The following is a 20,264-nucleotide window of genomic DNA, read 5'->3' on the forward strand; positions in this document are numbered from 1 at the left end:
TACTGGGTTGTGCGAATCGATTTAGACACTCGGGGAAAAAAAAAAAAAGGCAAATAGCTCCATTAATCCCCAAATGCCTTCTCCCATCTGCTGCGACTTGCTCGTGCTGGGACTTGCATAATGAATAAGGCAAAAGGGAAAGTTGACGAATCAGGGTGTCTGGGGGGGTGAAGGCACGCTGGGAGGGGGCTCCGGCCCTGGGAGGCCACACCAGCCCGCGCAAAGGGCGCAGCGCCACGGCTGAGGTCGCTGCCCCCGGCAGGGAGAGGAGGCGTCTGGAGAGAGGGACGAGGGGGTGATGGGGGGGAGGGGGGGGGCCGAGGTCCCAATTCCAGGGAACTGGCAGCTCGGCGGAAAGCGAGGCGGCCGCTCCGAGCAAAGCTTTTGTTCTCGCCCTCCCCGCACTCTCCACCTCCCTCGCCACATTTTCGCGAGTCGTACGAGTTGCAGGCGGCACACACTCCTTGCCTCCCTCCCTCCCCCTCCGCACACACGCGCGCGCGGGCTCACACACACCCCTCTTCCCTTTCGGGCTCGCCGGCCCCTGTTTACCTAAAGGGTAGTATGCGGAATCCGAAGGCTGGACCACCCCCACCTCCCCAAAACCCAAGATTCCAAAGGCACTGGCTCCCAGGCTGTGTGTCTCAAGTCCGCTGCAATACTCGGCGGGAGGGGGCGGCAAGAGAGCGGGGGTGGCGGGGGAAGACACCCCTAATCCACATACACACTCTCACGTCCACACCTGTGCTGAGCTCCCCGTCCCCTCTCTGCACTCCCAGCCCAAGTTGGCTGCCCGGGTGACATTCCCCCGCGGAGAGGCCGGGCTGGAGAGGGAGAGCCATTGCCTCTGGGAAGGTGGAGAGGGGAGGGAAGGGGGGAAAGAGCGGCGCCCGGGGAGTGGGGGGGGCGGGGGGCGGCAGCCCACCTGGACATGTGCTCCCTTTGGGGCCGGTGCGCTTTCTCCAGCCCCAGCTTGGTGAAGATGCCCACGAGCACCATGACGGCCACCACCCCGCAGATGATGTAAACGATCAGGTTGGTCTTGTCCTTGGTGGGGTCGTGCAGGGGGTCGTCCTTGCGCGCGGGGGGCTTGCCGGTGTTGAGCCAGAGCGGAGTGTCGTAGTTGGTACAGGTGCTCTGATTCAGTCGCCGCTTCTTAAACGTGCAGCAGAACCGGAAGCCACAAGTCCCGCAGCAAAAGATGAAGTCGCCCGAGCTGCAGTTGAACGGCGGGTCCCACTGGCCCATGACATCGAAGTAGCCCCGGCAGAAGTCCGGCGTGGGCGCCCGGGTCGGGGGCGCGTCCGAGACCCCCACGCCCTCGCCGACCTCTCCGGAGGCGGCCCCGGAGCGGTTGCCCCCCGTCAGCACCACCACGCCGCCCAGCTGCGCCAGCTGCCCGTGCCCCGCTCGCTCCTGCGCCCGGCACACGCGGGCGCACAGCTCGGTGAGGAAGCAGCCGAGGAGCAGCCGGAGGACGCGGCGCATCGTGTCTCCCAGCCCGGGCTCGGCCACTCGGCCGCCGCTGGAGCCGCTGCAGCCGCCTCTCGAGGCGCGGCCGAAGCTGCCGAGGCTGCTGCCGGGGGCTGCGAGCCGCCGCGGGCCGCACATGCAGGGAGCGGCGCGGGGCGCTCGGTGGTCGGCGGCCACTGCGCTCGGCTCAGCCCGCGTTCGCCTCCAGCGCGCCGCGCGCCGAGGGGCCGGCCGGGGAGGAGCGCGCCGGGCCGGGCGGGGGGAGGAGGAACGGGGGCCAGCGCGGGGTGCAGGTCCGGCTGGCTCCCGGGGGAGGCGGGGGCCGGAGAGCAAGGGCGAGTCGGGCGGTGCGCGCCTCCCCTCGGCCGGCGGCTCGGGACTCGCCGCCCCGCGCCCGCTCGCAGGATCCCTGCTCACCTCTCCAGCTCGCCAAGTGCGCGGGAGAGAGCGAAGCGACACTTGTGGAATGAAGGGAGGGCAGGAGGGAAGGGGGAGGGGGAGGAGGGCGGGCAGAGGAGGCGCGGGGGGGAGGGGGCGGGAGCGAGCTCGAGAGGGGCGGGGGCGCGGGAGAGGTGACTCCGGCGGGCGGGCGGGCGGGAGGCAGGCGGGGGGCGTGCGGAGCCGAGCCGGGCTGGCGGGCGGACCGGAGCGAGCTCCGGCAGCCGCAGTGGCTGAAGGCACAGCTCGGATTTCCCGGCAGGTGGGGGACGGCGGCGGGACCTCCCGCGCCCTTACTGGGCGGGAGCCGCGGCTCCGACCTGTTCGGGGCGCGGAGGCGGCTCCGCCCGTGGCTTTTTCCCGGGTGCGTGCGCAGGAGCGGCGTCTCGAGTCGGCCCACCGGGGAAAGAGGTGTCTCGAAGGGTTGAGGGACAGACCAGGTGGCTTCCACTCCAAGACGGAGTGGGGCGCGATCTGATCAGGATTGTCCCTCCCAGGTGCCCGGGGGCTGCCTGGCCCTTTCCCGGGCCATGCCCTCCAACCCGAGGCTCTCCCGCCCCCGCCACCCCCGGCTGGGTGGACTCCCGGGGCCCAGGCGAGGACCAAGGCAGAGCTGGGAGGGAGCCTGGGCCCGGCGTAGGCACCCCCGGGAGAGGGGCTCGGGATGAACTAAAGTCAAAGAAACGCAGGGAAGGTGAGGCGATGACCTGGCCCCAGAACGTCTTTCCTTGGGACGCTCTCCCAGGACCCTGGACCTGCTACTTGGTCCCTCTTCGCCGAGGCCGCCTTCCCCGCGCTCCACAGGAGGGCCACACCGCGGCGCCGCCTCTGCGCGCCCAGATCTGGTGCAGCGCAAGGCCTGGGCGCCCAGACTCGGCCGCCCTCCGGTACCTGCAGCCCTCGCGCATCGTTCTCCGGGAGCCGGCTGGCCCCTGTCCCCACCGACTCCCACCACCACCACCCCGGATATCCTCACCGGAGCTGCCGAACCCGGCCTTGCTTCCTCGGCTCCAAGTCTCCCGTCGTCAGTGTTTCCAAATCTGCCCTAGCTCACATCAGCCGATTCCAGCCAGCCGTCGGCCCTCTCCCATTTCTCCCACTTCTTCCTCTCCTCGGCTTGAATTTGACTCCAGGAGCCCCTAAAACAAGAATTGTACCAAAGCTGCTACACCAAATTTAGATCCCCACACGCCCCTGCGTTTTGTTTTTTAATTGCATTAACTAAGTATACACTTTGCAGTCGGCTAGGCGATTTGCCGGCAAATGTTTCCACCACCCCTCTTCTCCATTTGGCTGCAGTCAAGGGCTTCTCAGGGCATTTCCGAAGAATCAAAAGGTTGGGCCACAGAGAAGGTGACATACTAGGGTGGGGGTCTCCTTAATTGAAAAATCATGGGGTTTTAATGGGACTGTTTTGCAAATTTTCTCAGCATGAGAGGGGGTTTGGCTTTGAAGAAGCCTTCTCTTTGAAGAAATCGTCACCTACTCTCTCCCGCTAAAGACTAGCAGAGAATGACCCGATTCCAACAAAAACACACCAGGGCCATATTGATAGAGCCATACCCAGGAGTGAACCAGCCCTGGAAGAATCAATGAATTATCAACTGTGTTATATCCCAAAACCCTCAGGACAAGGCATGAGATTGCCTAGCCTGAACTCCTGTTCATCAGAACAAGATCCCCAAAACAAGACAGCGTCCACCCACACCTATGTCCACCCACACCCACCACCACAGTATGAATCCCTGCAAACGCAGGCATTGGTGTGTGAGCTGACCACAGCTGACATTTATCCAGTGCCTATAACATACCCACTAAGCTTGCTTGTGTAAAATCACCTCCTCATGATACTTAAAGCAGTGCCTCGCATCTCTAGCAGACAATCTGGGAATATCTGCTGAACCATTGAGTGACTGATCTCATTTAACTCCCCCCTGTTAGGTAATCTTTCCAAGCCCCACACAACAGAGGGAGAGACTGAGGCCCAAAGCAATTAAACCAGGTGCCCAAGGAAACATAGCAAAGAAGTGCTGCTGTTGACATTTGACCCAAGAAATTTGACTCAGGAGCCTGTGTTCTAACCACTGCAGGTAGCGCCTTCCTAAAATAGGCCTCCACACTCTCCATCCAGTTGGCAGTATATTATTATTTCTTTTTTTTTTTTTTTGTACTGTCATACCACATTGAAATATAAAGCCCAGGCCAGAAAAGGCTGACTCTGGCAAGAGTCCCCCAGCATCTAGAACAATGTGGATGTGGGAAACACTTTTAAAAATATGTTGTTGTTGTTTAGTCGCTAAGTCATGTCCAACGCTTGCCCAAAGACTGTAGCCCACCAGGCTCCTCTGTCCATGGATTTCCCAGGCAAGAATATGGGAGTGGGTTGACATTTCCTCCTCCAGGGGATTATCCTAGACCAGGGATGAAACTCCAGTCTCCTGCATTGGCAAGCGGGTTCTTTACCACTGAGCCACTGGGGAAGCCCCCCAAAATACCTAAAGGCTAATTAGTGAACTAATTAAGATCTTTTATGCAACACCCTGTCTTTAAGAGAGGAAAGGAACTATTAGGGCTGAGATAGACATGCAGAGGGTTTGGAATATTTTCACATGAGAATTCAGAATTGAGAAAGGCTGCTCCAACACATTTGCTTTAGTCCAGGAAGTTGAGGCTCAGAGAGGTTAAGGGCTTTGTCCAGGTCACACAGCCAGCAGATGGGAAATGCAGAGCTGGATGCAGAGCGCCCGGCCCCTAATCCCAGGTCTCCCGCCATCCTACCCCACTGCACCCCATGTGACACTTCCCGGCAAGCATCAGGGCTGAGGGATGAGGGCAAGACCCAGACAGAAGGCTGGATCACAGATACCTTTCTGCAAAATAGGTTTGAAGGCATTCCTAAATTTGATTAAAAAAAAGAAAAAAGAAAAAGCTTAGCAAAAAGAGACGAAATCTAGACTGAAAAGTCCATTTCAGAAGCAGCCTCCAATCTCTGCAAAATATTGCCTGTCACCAGGACATCTAAGTCCGATCCTCAGAGGAGACGGGCTCTGGAGGCTGCTGCCGGCTTTAATTAACAGAGACTGCCCCCTGTTTGTGACAAAGAGAGTGCAGGGAATGGCTTTGGGAAGAAGCAGACCTAATCCACTCTTCGTGGCTTATTTGCCAGATTCAAACCTGAAGCCCTGTAAGCTTTGCCCCAACCAAATTCCCTTCCTGCTCCCGCCTGCTGTGGCTGTCAGTATCCCCTGGAATACTGCCCAAGCCTATTTCCTAAGAATTGGAAAAATACTTAGAGGAGAGGGGAGTCATCTTCGTTTTACTCCTCAGAGGGAAAAAAGTCAATTTCCTCTGGGTATGTCAACTCAGGAAATAGATTCACTACTTCCTACCAGATGTGTGATTATTGGGTAAGTGCCCCCATTCGGAACATGTGATTGAGAAGATATTTCTTTCAGGGCTTCTGGGGATGAGGGGTGGGGCGCGTTTGTAAACTTACTAATGAAACACCTGGCAAGTTCATGGAAGATGAAAAATCGTTATTAAACGCCACCCCGTACCACTACCCGAATGAATTCATGCAAATATGTTGAAATTAAAACGTAGCTCTTAATGAAAGTGCTTTCTGTGAAAGAGATGATGACATTATTATTTACAACACAGGGGCTTTTAATATCTGAAGAAGAATCTCATTTGCTCCAGCCTTACTGCTGTCAGGCTGCAGTGTGTGCAGCATCCAGAATGTATTTGTGCCCCACCCCACCCCCTACCCCTCCCCGCAAAAATTAGTGGAGGTAGCGTTGTAACGAAGGATGTTCACTTACCAGGACTTGTAATGAAGGATGCTCACTTACCAGGACTTGTAACCCACGTCCAGAAGCAGCTCAGCAAATCAGATGATTTGTGCAGTGGTCCTCACTCCCAGGAGTTCTTTGTTAATTTTCCTCATCCAGTGCCTTGGGGTTTCAAAGTAGTCTCTAAGCAACTGTTAGCCTTGAGAAAGAAAAAAAATAAAAAGCACTGAAACAGAAGCTATTGGTTTAAATCCTCAGGGAACTTCCTAGGTGAAAGTCCAAACTGGCCCATCTCCAAAGAGAGAAGACAGGAGAAAGAAGCAGCCACTTCAGATTAGCAGGATTAATAAACAAGAGAACTTACAGATGAGTTTGTCTTGAGTGGCTGCAGAAGGAATAGATCTGCACCCGTCTGCCAGTCTTAACCTTTTATTTAGACTTTTGCATCCTTGGAACAGCTTCTAGTGTGGGGAAAGTGGCTGGAATGTACATTTCAAGGGCCAAGGAGAATCAGGAGCCTCTCATTGCCCAGGTCTAGCTCTCAAGTCACATCCTCTCTATGACCTTCTCCAACAGAAGCCAAAGTGTAGCTAACACCCTGCCAGTTTCAAGTAAAATACTGAAATGATATATTTTATTCCCTTGTTCTGAAAAGATAAGAAGTTTTATTAGAAGAAGAAAAGTAGGTCTGCTATACAGTTCTCTCAGATAGGAGGTAGTGTGTGAGATGATTTTTGGCGGTACTCCAACAAAGATTTTTTTTTATTTAATATATTTTTATTTAAATTCAGAAAACAAAACAATGTTAACTGTGATCCATGCATTTAATAGGCAGAAAAAGTGACATAGATTTATTTTCAGTAAAAATTACTAGTAATTGATGAAAACACATCCCATGAACATAATATTTAAAAGAACAGTTCAGAAATTGAATATATTTGCAACATTATCATTTTTTGAATTTTTTAAGTGACTTTGCCATATTTTTATTTACTTATTTTTATTTTTTGAACCCACCATGGGGCACGTGGGATCTTACTTCCCCTGCTGCTGCTGCTGCTGCTAAGTCGCTTCAGTCGTGTCCGACTCTGTGCGACCCCATAGACGGCAGCCCACCAGGCTGCCCTGTCCCTGGGATTCTCTAGGCAAGAACACTGGAGTGGGTTGCCATTTCCTTCTCTAATGCATGAAAGTGAAAAGTGAAAGTGAAGTCGCTCAGTCGTGTCCGACTCTTATCGACCCCATAGACTGCAGCCTACCAGGCTCCTCCATCCATGGGACTCTCCAGGCAAGAGTACCAGAGTAGGGTGCCATTGCCTTCTCCGATTAGTTCCCCTACTAGGCGTCAACCCATGCCCCCTACAGTGGAAGCAAGGAGTCTTAAACCCTGGACCACTAGGGAAGTCCCCCCAACAAAGATTTTTTTTTTTAATAGTTTTATATTTGTTGGCTGGAAAAAATGCACAACCTAAAAAGTTGAGAATTACATTTTATTTGGCGGACATTCTAAGGACTTCAAGTCAGGAAGACAGAAAAACTAGACTCTCAGCTCACTCTGAGGGACTGCTCCGAAGAGGTAAGGAGGGAAGCTGGATATACAGGAGTTTTGCAACAAAGGCCAGGTTATCGTGAAAAGGAAAAGTTAAAATTTTACATAACCTCCTGCTCCTCCTGCCTCTGTAACTCAGCTTGCTGCTTGCAAAGTCTGGATCACGTAGGTCACGTAGTTTCAGAAAGTGGGGACTTACAACACTAGGAACTGAAGCTTATCTCACTCACCCTTGTCCTGCTCTTTGCAACTGCCCAGCCCCTGCAATCCTGCTTAATCATCCCTGTCCATGTGAAAGTCAGGCATCCCCCTCCCCATCTTGACTGCTATTCCCGCGTGCACATGAAACCCCTTAGTTTAAACCAGCCTAGTTTAAACTAAGGGGTTTCATGTGCACAGCCTATTAGTAGCTAGTGTTACCCACTATAGTCTGTCTATAAAAATTCTGTAATCCCTTTGTTCAGGGCTCAGAGCTTGGAGTGTTAACTCCTCTGGGCCCGCCGGAGTAATAAACCTGAGTTCTTGGTGTTTCAATTACTGGTTTCTGCAACAATTGGAGCATAAAAAAATTACTGTTAATTAAAGAAAATCAGATATCTCAAGTTAATGAATTTAGTGCCTTTCTGTGTCTGGGAAAATACAAGACTCTTGATGTAGGAGATAAATGGGCCCTTGGGCCAGGCAGCTGATATTTGTCAAATGGAGCAAAACTGAAGTTTTAGTCTTCAGCCAAACAGGAATGATACCTGTTTCATTTCCTCCACTGATACGGAAGGATTAACTAACAGAGGGGCATTTGTTGCAGCAAAAACAGAAATGGGTGAACAGCCTTTGGTACATACTAGTCAAACCGGCCTACTAGAGTTAAACAACCTTGGTTATTCTTTAGCTGTTACTACAAACAAACAAACACTTGTAGCTGGATTTGTCCTTCACAAAGCTAATTACTCTCTTTCTCCATATAGATGATGCTCTGCACCTGTCATACTTCCCCCTACATGCAGGTCATGGGCCGATAACTTCAGGGACATAAGACCCGGCTGTGAGTTGTCTAATGCCAGCTATAGCCACTTTGAAACTTTGCAAGAAAAAAAAAATGCAAGACCTTCAGAAGGATATAAAACCTCTCCCTATTCCCGAGAAAGAGGGAGCACAGTTCTTGAGGCACTAGCCTGCTGTTTTCCTTTCCCCTGGCAAAGGTAATAAAGCTACTCTTTCCTATTTCCTCCAAACTCTCTCTCCGTATTTCTATTTGGCATCAGTGGACAGGGAGCCAAGGTTTTGGCAAAGTCTGGGCTCACTGAAATCATTCATTCGATGTGCACCTCAGCTGTCTGGGGCCAGTATCCTGCTTTTCTGAATCCTGAATTCCCTCTGGGGGCACCCTTGCAGGTCAATGCCATGGCTAAAAGCTTGGCAATGGGCAGCTATAGTGGCTTGATGGTGGCAACATCCTTTGTTTACTCATACGCAGGCCACATCTTTTCACTGACATATTTATTTCAATGTATATCAGGAAAAAAATGATGTCACATCAAACACATGGCTTCAGTGTTTCAGGTGTAGTCCTTTCAAGTATATCAACTTAAAGTCAATTTAAGAAAAGTAATAAGTATAGTAAAAATTTTATTAATAAAATACAAATAAAAAGAATACGAAGTGGCTGGTACTGAAAACCAGAATTGAGGAAACGTGGCCTTTGGTATCAGGACAGAGTTTCTCAGCTTCAGCACTGATGACTGGAATGGTTATTTAACTCTCTGTAGGATGTTTAGCAGCATCCCTGGATTCTACCCCCTGGATGTCAAAAGTACCCCCCAGTTGAGAAGTGAACGTGTTAGTCCCTCAGTTGTGCACAGCTCTTCAGGACCCCATGGACTATATAGCCCACCAGGCTCCTCTGTGCATGGAATTCTCCAGGCAAGAATACTGGAGTGGCTTGCCATTCCCTTCACCAGGACATCTTCCCGTCGCAAGGACTGAACCCAGGTTGCCTGCATTGCAGGCAGATTCTTTATCATCTGAGCCATCAAAGAAGCCCACCTCCCAGGACGACAACCAAAAAGTGTTTACAAAACATCCCCTGGGGGCAAAAAAAAAAAAACACTGAATCTTGCTTATGTTTAAATCCCAGCAGTTTCTCAAATGAGTTTGATGATCTCACATCATCTCAGCTTTCTAAGCCTTAGTTTCCTCACCTATAAATGGGGGGATAAGAACGGTGCCTCTCCTCAGACCTGTAACACACACTCCATACTTTGTGTAGAGTGATAAAAAGCACAGTAAATGTAACCTGATGTTGACTTTGAAAATAACACTGCCACTTATTTTACCAGCAAAATGGCTTAGTTTGTGAATATCAGAGAATTGCAATGTGGGATAAGCAAACGTTCTAAGTCCAGAAGACAAAGTAACCTTCCATGTCCCTCTGTCCATGGGAGTCTCCAGGCAAGAATACTAGAGTAGGTTGCTGTTTCCTCCTTCAGGGGATCTTTCCCACCCAGGGATCGACCTGTGTGTCTTATGTCTCCTGCATTGGCAGGTGGGTTCTTTACCAGTAGCACCACACTCCATGCAGCAAAAGTCACCATGTAGGATCCAGAGAGTCCAGGGTGGTGCTGGCTTCCTATTGGCTGAGTTTGGACAGTTCTCATTGGCTGGGCCTGTTGCTGGGCGGGGAAAAATCTTCCTCAGGCTGAGGTGGTAGGGAAGAGAGACACCTTCCTCCGGAAATGCAAGGTATGTCTCTTCCTGTTGGGGTCTGTGGTTTAATGAAGTGGTAGTGCCTGAGAGTTTCCCTTTCTGGCCTCCAGACTCCATTTTAAAAGAGGTTTCCTTTATTCAGTTTCACACTTAGCAGTGAAACCATCACTTAATACAGTAAATCTGAAAAGTCCACAGTGTGTCAGGCACTACACCCGGAAGTAAGGAGACAGATGACTGAGATAAGAGTCTTGCTTTCAGGATCTCAACATCTGCAGATCGAGATAGAATATAGAGGCAGGGCAGGCTTCCTGGGCATGCAGTCTGTGTAGCCCTACAACAAGGCTCCATGCTTGGGGAAGGCCCCGTGCTTCGTTCAATGCTCTACAGTTGCCTTCTTGAAATTCCAAGTGATTTTTGAACACAGGGTCCCACCGATTACATAACCAGTATATAGGCAATGCAACTCCAGCAGAAACAGCGGTGTTGACTTAAAAAATATTCACAACCTAAAAGTTGAGAATTACGTTTTATTTGATGGGAATTTAGGACTTCAAGCCCAGGAGGCAACATCTCAAGTAACCCTGGGGGGTGGGGGGCGGAGCTGGGGTGGGGATGGGTGCAGCGTTAGGTGTAGGTTATATAGTAAAGTTTTGCAAAAAGGCAGATAGTCTAAATCTTAAAAGATGATTGTAAATTGAAACCAGGTATCCCAAGTTAAGGAATTTCGCGCTTTTCTATGTATGGGAATATGCAAGAATCTGGCTCACTGAAATCGGTCCTTTGATAGGCCAGTTTCCTGTGTTTCCATATCCTGAGTTCCTCAGGGCTCACTGTAGGGAGTGGCTGCCATCTGATGGCTGCTAGATGGCAGGTATTCTTTGCTTCCTGAGTTCTTTCAGGGCTTACCCACTCACCATCCATGGAGGCTGCAATGCTTGATGAGTGTGACATCCTTTGGTTACTGATATAGCAAGAAATGCTCCATTTCTCAGAAGTCATTTCTCATCTTACAGAAACTTAGAAGATGATGTTTAGCTCCACCAACACGGAAAAGGAGGACTTCCCAGAGGTGGTGACATTTGAGAATGTTAATTTAAGTTAAATATATCTAAGCATTCTCAGAAATTTAGCAGGAAAAATTTTGGTAGATGCTCTTTAAAAGTAGTTCTCAGGACTTCCCTGGTGATCCAGTAGTTAAGATGCCACCCTTCCACTGCAGGGATGGGTTCTATCCCTGATCAGGGAACTAAGATCCTGCATGCCTAGCAATGCAACCAGAAAACAGAGGGACGGGGAGTAGTTCTCAAAAGCTAGTCTGAAGAATAATACCAATATGTGTTGAGGTTTTCACTGGGCCATTTAGAAAACTGAGAAAAAGTAAGACTGATGAAAGAAGTGTTCAAAATAACACTTTAATTGTTGTATATTATTATGTTATATATTATATATTATTTTTGTATTACAATTTACTTTCTAAAGTAAAGTATGTTGGACTTACTCCACATTAGTTTCCATTTAGTGTGTGAAAGTGAAATTGTTAGTCACTCAGTTGTATCTGATTCTTCGCCACTCCATGAACTGTACGCCGCCAGGCTCCTCTGTCCATGGAATTCTTCAGGCAAGAATACTGGAGTGGGTTGTGATCCCCTTCTCCAAAGGATCTTCCCAACCCAGGGATCAAATCTGGGTCTCCTGCATTGCAAGCAGATTCTTTACTGTCTGAGCCACAAGGGAAGCCCATTTAGTGTGTATGTGTGTGTTATTTTTAAAAATATTTCCTACCAGAGAAAAATTGGCAAACCTACCCTTCCCAATTTTTGGTTATTTTACTATAGATGAAATCCCAGAGTCTGGGACTAATTTTAAAACATCACAGTAGCTTCCATTTACAAGTAAAGTGGTAGGTTGAAGCAAGTATCTGAATAACTGAAGTCCCTCCAACTATACTGTGAAACCAAAATAGGTTTGGGGGGTCATGAATTTTCCTGCTAGCTATATTAAAATAACTAGGCTTATCCCTAGGAATCAACTGAGACTAGATGATAATGCCCCAACTGTATCTCCCCAGGCCCATATCTCTCTGCTCAAATAAATGCTTATAAGTGAGATTGTATCAGTTTTTAACATGTAACAAATTATCCCAAAACAGTGGCTTAAAACAAGTAATGTTTGTTTAGCTGATAGTTCTCTGAATTGAAAACTTTTTTGTTGGCTTCATGGATGTTTCTTCTGGTCTTGGCTGGGCTCACTCACAGATTTGCTGTTAACTGCCAGGTCACCGGAGAAGGCGATGGCACCCCACTCCAGTACTCTTGCCTGGAAAATCCCATGGATGGAGGAGCCTGGTAGGCTGCAGTCCATGGGGTCGCTGAGAGTCGGACACGACTGAGCGACTTCACTTTCACTTTTCACTTTCATGCATTGGAGAAGGAAATGGCAACCCACTCCAGTGTTCTTGCCTGGAGAATCCCAGGGACGGGGGAGCCTGGTGGGCTGCCGTCTCTGAGGTCACACAGAGTTGGACATGACTGAAGCAACTTAGCAGCAGCAGCAGCCAGGTCACCGGGGTGCTGGTTGGTCTGGGACAGCTTTCAGCTGGGTCAGCTCCACTCTACCCCATGAGGTTCATTATACACCATCAGGCTAGCCCAGGGCATTTCACATGGTGTTTGGGCAGGCTTCCTAGAATTTGAGAGAAAGCATGAAAGCCCAGTTGAAACCCAGGTTGGAAAAATCACACCATCACTTCTGCCACATTCTGTTAGCTCAAAGCAAGCCATAAAACCAGTCCCTATTCAAGGGATTAGAGAAACAGACTTCTTCTCTTGATGGGAAAAGCTGTAAAAAGTCACATTGAAGAGGGACCTGCACACAAGGATGTGTGAATGACAGTAGCCATTTTTTGTATCAGCTCTCTTGGTGTGTTTGGGCTTTGTTATTGTTTAGCCGCTAAGTCTCATCTGACTCTTTGTGACCCCATGGACTGTAGCCCACCAGGCTCCTCTGCCCATGGGATTTCCCAGGCAAGAATACTGGAGTGGGTTGCCATTTCCTTCTCCAGGGAATTTTTCCAACCCAGGGATTAACCTGGGGCCTCTTATGTCTCTGGCATTGGCAGGTGTGTTCTTTCCCACTGAGCCACGAGGGAAGGCCCCTGTTTGGGCTCCTATAATGAAATACCATAGATTGGATGGTTTCTAGACAAGAGAAAGTTATTTCTCATAGTCTGGAGGCTGGGGAGTCCAAGATCAAGGCAGGGGCATGGTCACATTCTGGTGAGAGTCGTCTTCCCTGTTCATAGCTAGCACCTTTTCATTGTATCATCACATGGTAGAAGGGGTAGGGGCTCCCTGTGGGGTCTTATTTATAAGAACTATATTCCCATTGTGAGGGTTTCAGGCTTGTGACCTAAGCACTTCCCACAGACCCCACATTCTAATACATCACATTGAGCATTTTGATCTCTACCTATGGATATGTTAGGGATACAAACATTCAGACCACCACTTATCTCAAATCCCATTACTACCAACTGGAGTAGAATAAAAAGCTCCGTATCTAGGAATTTCCTGGTGGTCCAGCAGTTAAAACTCCATTCTTCCACTGCAGCAGGCACAATTTCCTTCCTTGCTCAGGGACCTAAGATCTCACGTGCCAAGTGGCACAGCCAAAACCAACAAACAAAATCTCCATATCACCAAGTTTGCCCAGCCAACAATATTCAAGGAGAAACTTACATACACAAAGAAGCAACAGAAGGAACTTGCCTATAGCTCAGATGGTGAAGAATCTGCCTGCAATTCGGGAGACCCAGGTTCACACCCTGGTTCAGGAAGATTCCCTGGAGAAGGAAATGGCAATCCACTCTGTATTCTTGCCTGGAGAATCCCATGGACAGAGGAGCCTGGTGGGTTACAGTCCATAGGGTCACAAAGAGTCAGACACAACTAGGTGACTAACACACACACATACACACAGAGAAGCAACAGTCACAGAGAGCTGTGTTTTCACCTACATATTCAGAGCCGAAGAATTGATGCTTTTGAACTGTGGTGTTGGAGAAGACTCTTGAGAGTCCCTTGGACAGCAAGGAGATCAAATCAGTCAATCCTAAAGGAAATCAGTCCTGAATATTCATTGGAAGGACTGATGCTGAAACTGAAGCTCCAATACTTTGGTCACCTGATGCAAAGAGCTGACTCAGTTGAAAAGACCCTAATGCTGGGGAAGATTGAAGGCATGGTGAGAAGGGGATGACAGAGGATGAGATGGTTGGATGGCATCACCAACTCGATGGACATGAGTTTGAGCAAGCTCCAGGAGTTAGTGATGGACAGGGAAGCCTGGCGTGCTGAAGTCCATGGGATCGCAAAGAGTCGGACACGATTGAGAGACTGAACTGAACTTGGACATTTGAAATTTCAGTGCATTAATGTCCAGCCATGTGTCCATACTGGTAAAGTGGAAGGTCTTCGATGCCATCCTTTATCTCAACGTCCATGTCCTGTTAATCACCACATTCTGCCAGACCTTCCTCCTAAATAAATATGGGGTCCTTCCTCTCCTTTCATCCCCATTGTCATGGCTTCAGTTCAGACCTCATTTCTCACAGTGACAATTACACTTCCCCCTAGTGTCACCTAACCCTCTGTGTCCCCATCTTGAATCCAACTGCCGCTCATTCACTTAACAGTCCTTTATTGAATGATCACTTTGTGCCAAGCACTGTGCTAGGGACAGGGGGGAAATAAGATACAGCCTATATTTTGGTAAAGAAAAGAAACAAGAGAGCAGATTTATTAGTCAGGATAGGACATCTGCTAGAAAACACAAGCCCAAGATCTGTAGTAAATGATGACTTAGGAATTCCAGCTCCTCCCATCATGTAGCTCCACCATCCTGAAATCATTTACCCTAAGCCATGTGGATACCAAGTGGAGCCATGCATGTGAATGAAAGAACAGAAGGATATAGGGAGGCAACGTAAGGCCATGGCTGAATGGGGCACACATCATTCCCACCATATTCCGTTAGCTGAACTCCATCTCATGGTCCCAACTTAAGCACAAAGGAGGCTGGGAAATGTAGTCTCCCTATGCTCTCAGAGGAGGTAAGAGAATTGGTGAGTATATAACAAGTCCTTGCCTCACAGATCATTATATGCATGTTAACAGATGCTACAGCTGGAAAAGTATAGCATCCTGTGGGAACCAGGGGAAAGTTTAATACATTTACTGTATCCTGGGATTCAAGGTGTGGTGGTGGGCTGAATAATGGCCCCCAAAGATATCCAGCTCCCTATGTCCTTATCTTGAATCCAACTGCCTTTCATTCACTTAACAGTTCTTTATTGAATGATTACTTTGTGCCAAGGACCATGTTACCTATCCAAGTTCTACCCGACCCTGAAACTCAGTACTTAGCAAAAGGGACTTTGTGGATGTAATTAAGTTAAGGACCTTGAGATGCAGCAGTTACCCTGGATTATCCAAATGGGCCTTCAATGTAATCAGCAATGTTCTTATAAAAGGGAGACAGAGGAAGATTTGACTGCAGAAAAGGGAACCTAAATGTGATGACGGGAGCACTGGAGTAGTGCTCTTTGAAGAGGAAGGAAGGATCCACAAGTCCAGGAAGCTGAGAAAGGACACTCGGAGAGGAAAAGGCAAAGAATAGATTCTCCCCCTGGAGCTGCCAAAAGGAATCAGTTTTGCCAACACCTTGATTTTCGCTCATTAAGACTCAGTTTGGACTTCTGGCCTCCAGAAATGTAAGAAAATACATTTTTCTTGTTTTAAAACATTAAATTTGCAGCAATTTGTTACAACAGTAAGAGGAAACTAATATAGGCGGTCATGCCAACACTGACTTCCAGATAAGGGTCACTCATTAGAGAGCCAGGCAAAAAGGCAGGAGGGCAGGGAGGGGTGGAGGTTACGGCCAAGAGGTAGCCAAGGCCCAGAGCTAACAGGATTGGGGGACAGGTTGAATTTTAACCTGAGGGTGCTAGGGCAGCCTTGAAGCAAGTGTGACCTGATCAAGGTTTGCATTTTTGAAGGGTGGCTCTGCCTGCTTCTTGGAGAACAGACCAGGAGAATCAGTGCTGGAAATAGGCAATCATTTGCTTTATTTCAGGGGAAAAGGAGAAAGGCAGTACTCTAGGGGCTTCCTTGGTGGCCCAGACAGTAAAGAATCTGCATGTAATGCAGAAGACCTGAGTTCAGTCCCTGGGTCAGGAAGATCCCCTAGAGAAGGGACTAGCTACCCACTCCAGTATTCTTGCCTGGAGAATCCCATGGACAGAGGAGCCTGGTGGGCTACAGTCCATGGGGTCGCAAACAGTCAAACACGACTGAGCAACTAACACATACATACATAATCTAAGGTCATGGCAGAGTGCTAATTGAGTGCGTAGGTGGACTCAGGAGGGCTTGGTGATGAACTGCCTAGGCTCCAAATATTGACCAAGGGCAAAAGAGCAATCTCCTCCATCAATATCAGCTATACCAACTCTGATGCTCAATAGTATCTTCAGAGGCTGTAACCAGCTTAGCCACCTATTCAGGACAGAGATCAAATAGGAAGGTCTAAAGGAACAGGGAAAGTGCCTGGGAAATCTAAGTGCTACCCTATGGAAGTCCTCTTCCAAATCCTATTGCTTACCAGGGCCACCATGCCCCTTGTAATTTGAGTAAAATAATTCAAATGCCATCTCCACATAATGGGAAATCCAGCATTAACTCCCACCTCCACCCACCTCATGATCAATAGGGATTTCTATTTCTCCTAATCTCTTCTGACTCTGATTTCCTGCTTCTGCTTGTACATTTATGCCTTACTGATTTCCAGGATGTTAAATATGTAAATTAATATATATTTAATATATATTACATATAAAATATATTCAAATATAAAAATATTTTTAAAATATTTTAAATATTTAAATATATATTATAAAAATTTAAATATATATCTTATAAAATATATTTAAATATATAAAATATAATACATATATTAAATATATATATTTATACACACAAAACTTTTCAAGATAGGGTAAAAAAAGGCAAGGCAAAAATAAAAACACACTTATTGTTAGAATATATGAACCATTTCTAGAAAGATATACTAGATCTCTAAGGATAGGAACTAGAAAGGAGGGAAAATTTACTTTCCTCCTTATACTTTTGCGTACTGTTTTATCTTTTATTTTATTTTAGCATTTAGTTATTCAGCTGTATTGGGTCTTAGTTACAGTACATGGGATCAGACTTCTATCCCCTGCACTGGAAGCCAGATTCTTAACCACTGGGCCACCAGGATATTCCTCTGTGTGCTGTTTTTTAAACCATCTGTGCACTTAACCTATTTAAGAAAAGTAATCAAAATGTGTTTAATGGGGACTTCCCTGGTGGTCCAGTGATTAAGACTCCACCCTTCCACTGCAGGGGATACAAGTTCAGTTGGGGAACTAAGATCTCAATGCCAGGTAAGTGCAGCCACACACACACAAACACAAAAATCTGAAAGGAAAGAAAAAGAGGAGGAATGGGTGAGGGTAGATGAAAAGAGAAGATCAAGCATCTCAACAACAACAGCCTTCTGAGTTCCATTCCTAACGCCTCTATGCTCACAGGTCCTTGATCTTAACTAAATGATTTCCCTACTTCAGGCCTCAGTTTTTTCCTCTGGAAAACAGGTCAGCAGAACCTGATGCTCTCCAAGGTCCCAACTCTGAGCTAATTGCTCGGGCAGAACTTTCAAATTAAAGCAGTAATTGTGCCGGCTTCTCCCAGCTGCCTAAGATGTTCCCATCATAATGTGAAATGGCTTTTTCTTTATTAGAGTCATCTTTGGAATCAGATGCCTTAAAGGGTAGAAAGTGAATCATAAGCAACGTATTTGCAAATCATGTAGAATAAGGGATGATTTTTTTTTTTTTTACAAGAGGCACATTTGCATGCCTAACCAGCCCTTGACCCTCTTCAGAGAAGAGTCTCTGCTTTCCCACCCTCAGCAACCTGGTCAGAGGTGGCCCCAGACGACTGATCAGAAGGATCCGATCAATGAGAAACCTGCCTAAAGTCAGTTAGAGTCCCCCTCAAGAACTGGAACTAAGAAACGTGATCTGAGGGAGAATGAAGGTGAAAAGGCCCGTTATATTAATGCTTCGGAACTAGATTGAAAGTAATATGAGGACAGAGATTGTGACAGTCTTGTTCACTGCTGCGTGCCTGGTCTCTGCCACCATTCTAGCATACGACAGGTGCTCAATAATCATTAGTTGAAAGAGAAAAATAATCACCAGCTAAAAGCTTCATGAATCTCATTGTTCTAGCTCCCTGGTACTACCCTGCTGTTACTGTTCAGTCACTCAGTCATGTCTGACTTTTTGGTACCACCCTAGCTCCCTTCCTTTTGAAAATTAAATTTCCAGTTTCTCTTATGGGGTTTTTATCTTTCTTTAAAAGCCCACTTACCTCTGGAGAAGGAAATGCCAACCCACTCCAGTATTCTTGCCTGGGAAATCCCATGGACAGAGGAGCCTGATGGGCTACATTCCATGGGGTCGCAAAGAGACATAACTGAGTGCGTGCGCACGCGCGCGCGCGCACACACACACACACACACACACACACACACCCGCTGGAGGGGCATGGCATGTGGGCGTGCAGCCAAGACCCTTGAGCTAGATCCTGGGTTTACTAGTTCTGTGACCTCCGAAAACCTCTAACTCACCTGTGATGAGGTTTCCTCATCTGTAAAATGAGAATTTGTAAGAGTTGTACAGGGGGACTAAATTAATAAATATAAATGAAGCACTTAAAAAATAAATAAAGGCCCACTTACACCTGCTGCTGCAGCTGCTAAGTCACTTCAGTCATGTCCGACTCTTAGCGACCCCAGAGACGGCAGCCCACCAGGCTCCCCCGTCCCTGGGATTCTCCAGGCAAGAACACTGGAGGGGGTTGCCATTTCCTTCTCCAATGCATGAAAGTGAAAAGGGAAAGTGAAGTCGCTCAGTCATGTCTGACTCTTCGCGACCCCATGGACTGCAGCCTACCAGGCTCCTCCGTCCATGGGATTTTCTAGGCAAGAGTACTGGAGTGGGGTGCCCTTGCCTTCTCCGCCACTTACACCTAAGTTAATCTAAATAGATTTGGTTTGCTTCATCCAGAAGAACCCTAAAGGCAGATAATTTTTACCCCAGTAATATAAATCATTTTTTCCCCTGAGATAACTTTTTAAATAAAATGTTATCGAAATTCATATTAACATGTTCCCTGGTTCAAATCCAGTTCAGTAAACATGTATTTTGCTAGGAGGTGTGGGGCAGCTCAGAGACGAAGAGGGCAGTGTCTCTACCATCAGAAAGTTCACAATTAGATGGAGAAAGACAGATACACAGTTAAGTCATTCCAATAGCATATTGTCTGAAAGAAGAGGTTTAAACAATGTCCTCTGGGCACAAATGGGAGAAAGGGAGAAATATCAAGGAATACTTCACAGAGGAGGTGATCCTGAAGATGGGCTTTGAAGAATGCATAGGATGTCCCAGGGAAAGTGTATCTTGGACAGAGAGAACACTTTGAAGAAAGAAGTGAAGCCAAGGAACACAGTTTGTGGGGCTACATGTTAGAATGAAATGGAAAACAAAGCTAGAAGAGGAAAAGGAAAATGTAAGAGTGAACCACGTATCTTCACCCAAGATCCCAGCCCAGGGTTTTAAATTATTCAGGCCAGTAGGGATTCTTTTATAGGAATAGCACATTTGGCAAGTCTCCAAGTGCTCAAGGAAGCCCATGAAAGCCCATGAAGTCCTAGAAATTCTATAACACAGAAGAAAAAAAAAATTATCAGAACCTAATCTCAACAAGGGTCATTCTTTCTACTCAAAATGTATGTTGTTCCTCCCCCGAAACATCCAACAAGCAGGGGATGTCTTGTTCAGTCGTGTCTGACTCTTAGCGACCCCGTGGACTGCAGCCTACCAGGCTCCTCCATCCATGGGATTTTCCAGGCAAGAGTACTGGAGTGGGGTGCCAGCACCTTCTCGCTCAGTACCACACAAAAGTGGTTAACAATGATTCTCTTTTTGAAGTGATGAAACTGTTCTGAAACTAGAGAACTGTGATGGTTGTACAACATTGTGAAGGTAGGAAAAGCCGGTGAATTATATCCTTTTCCTGGGACATCCTACTCATTCTTTAGAGCCCATCTTCAGGGTAGTAGTCCATCGTGTGTGTCTGTATGTATGCATATACATTCTTTATCCATTCATCTGCAAGTGGACATATAGCTTCCAT

At 47.7% G+C, this 20,264-nt stretch overlaps 1 protein-coding gene across 2 annotated transcripts in view; it reads right to left on the reverse strand.

The window, feature by feature from the left end:
• Window positions 1-1,665, reverse strand: part of SHISA9 (shisa family member 9) — a 355,175-nt gene extending 353,510 nt beyond the window's left edge. For both annotated transcript variants that reach the window (XM_027526543.1, XM_027526542.1), the window contains exon 1: window positions 926-1,665. In XM_027526543.1, the coding sequence (XP_027382344.1) occupies window positions 926-1,611 (686 nt within the window). In that variant the 5' untranslated portion in view covers window positions 1,612-1,665. The remainder of the gene's footprint in view (window positions 1-925) is intronic.
• Between the last annotated feature and the right edge of the window lie 18,599 nt (window positions 1,666-20,264).

Source organism: Bos indicus x Bos taurus, chromosome 25 (assembly GCF_003369695.1).
Source record: "Bos indicus x Bos taurus breed Angus x Brahman F1 hybrid chromosome 25, Bos_hybrid_MaternalHap_v2.0, whole genome shotgun sequence".
NCBI lineage: Eukaryota > Metazoa > Chordata > Mammalia > Artiodactyla > Bovidae > Bos > Bos indicus x Bos taurus.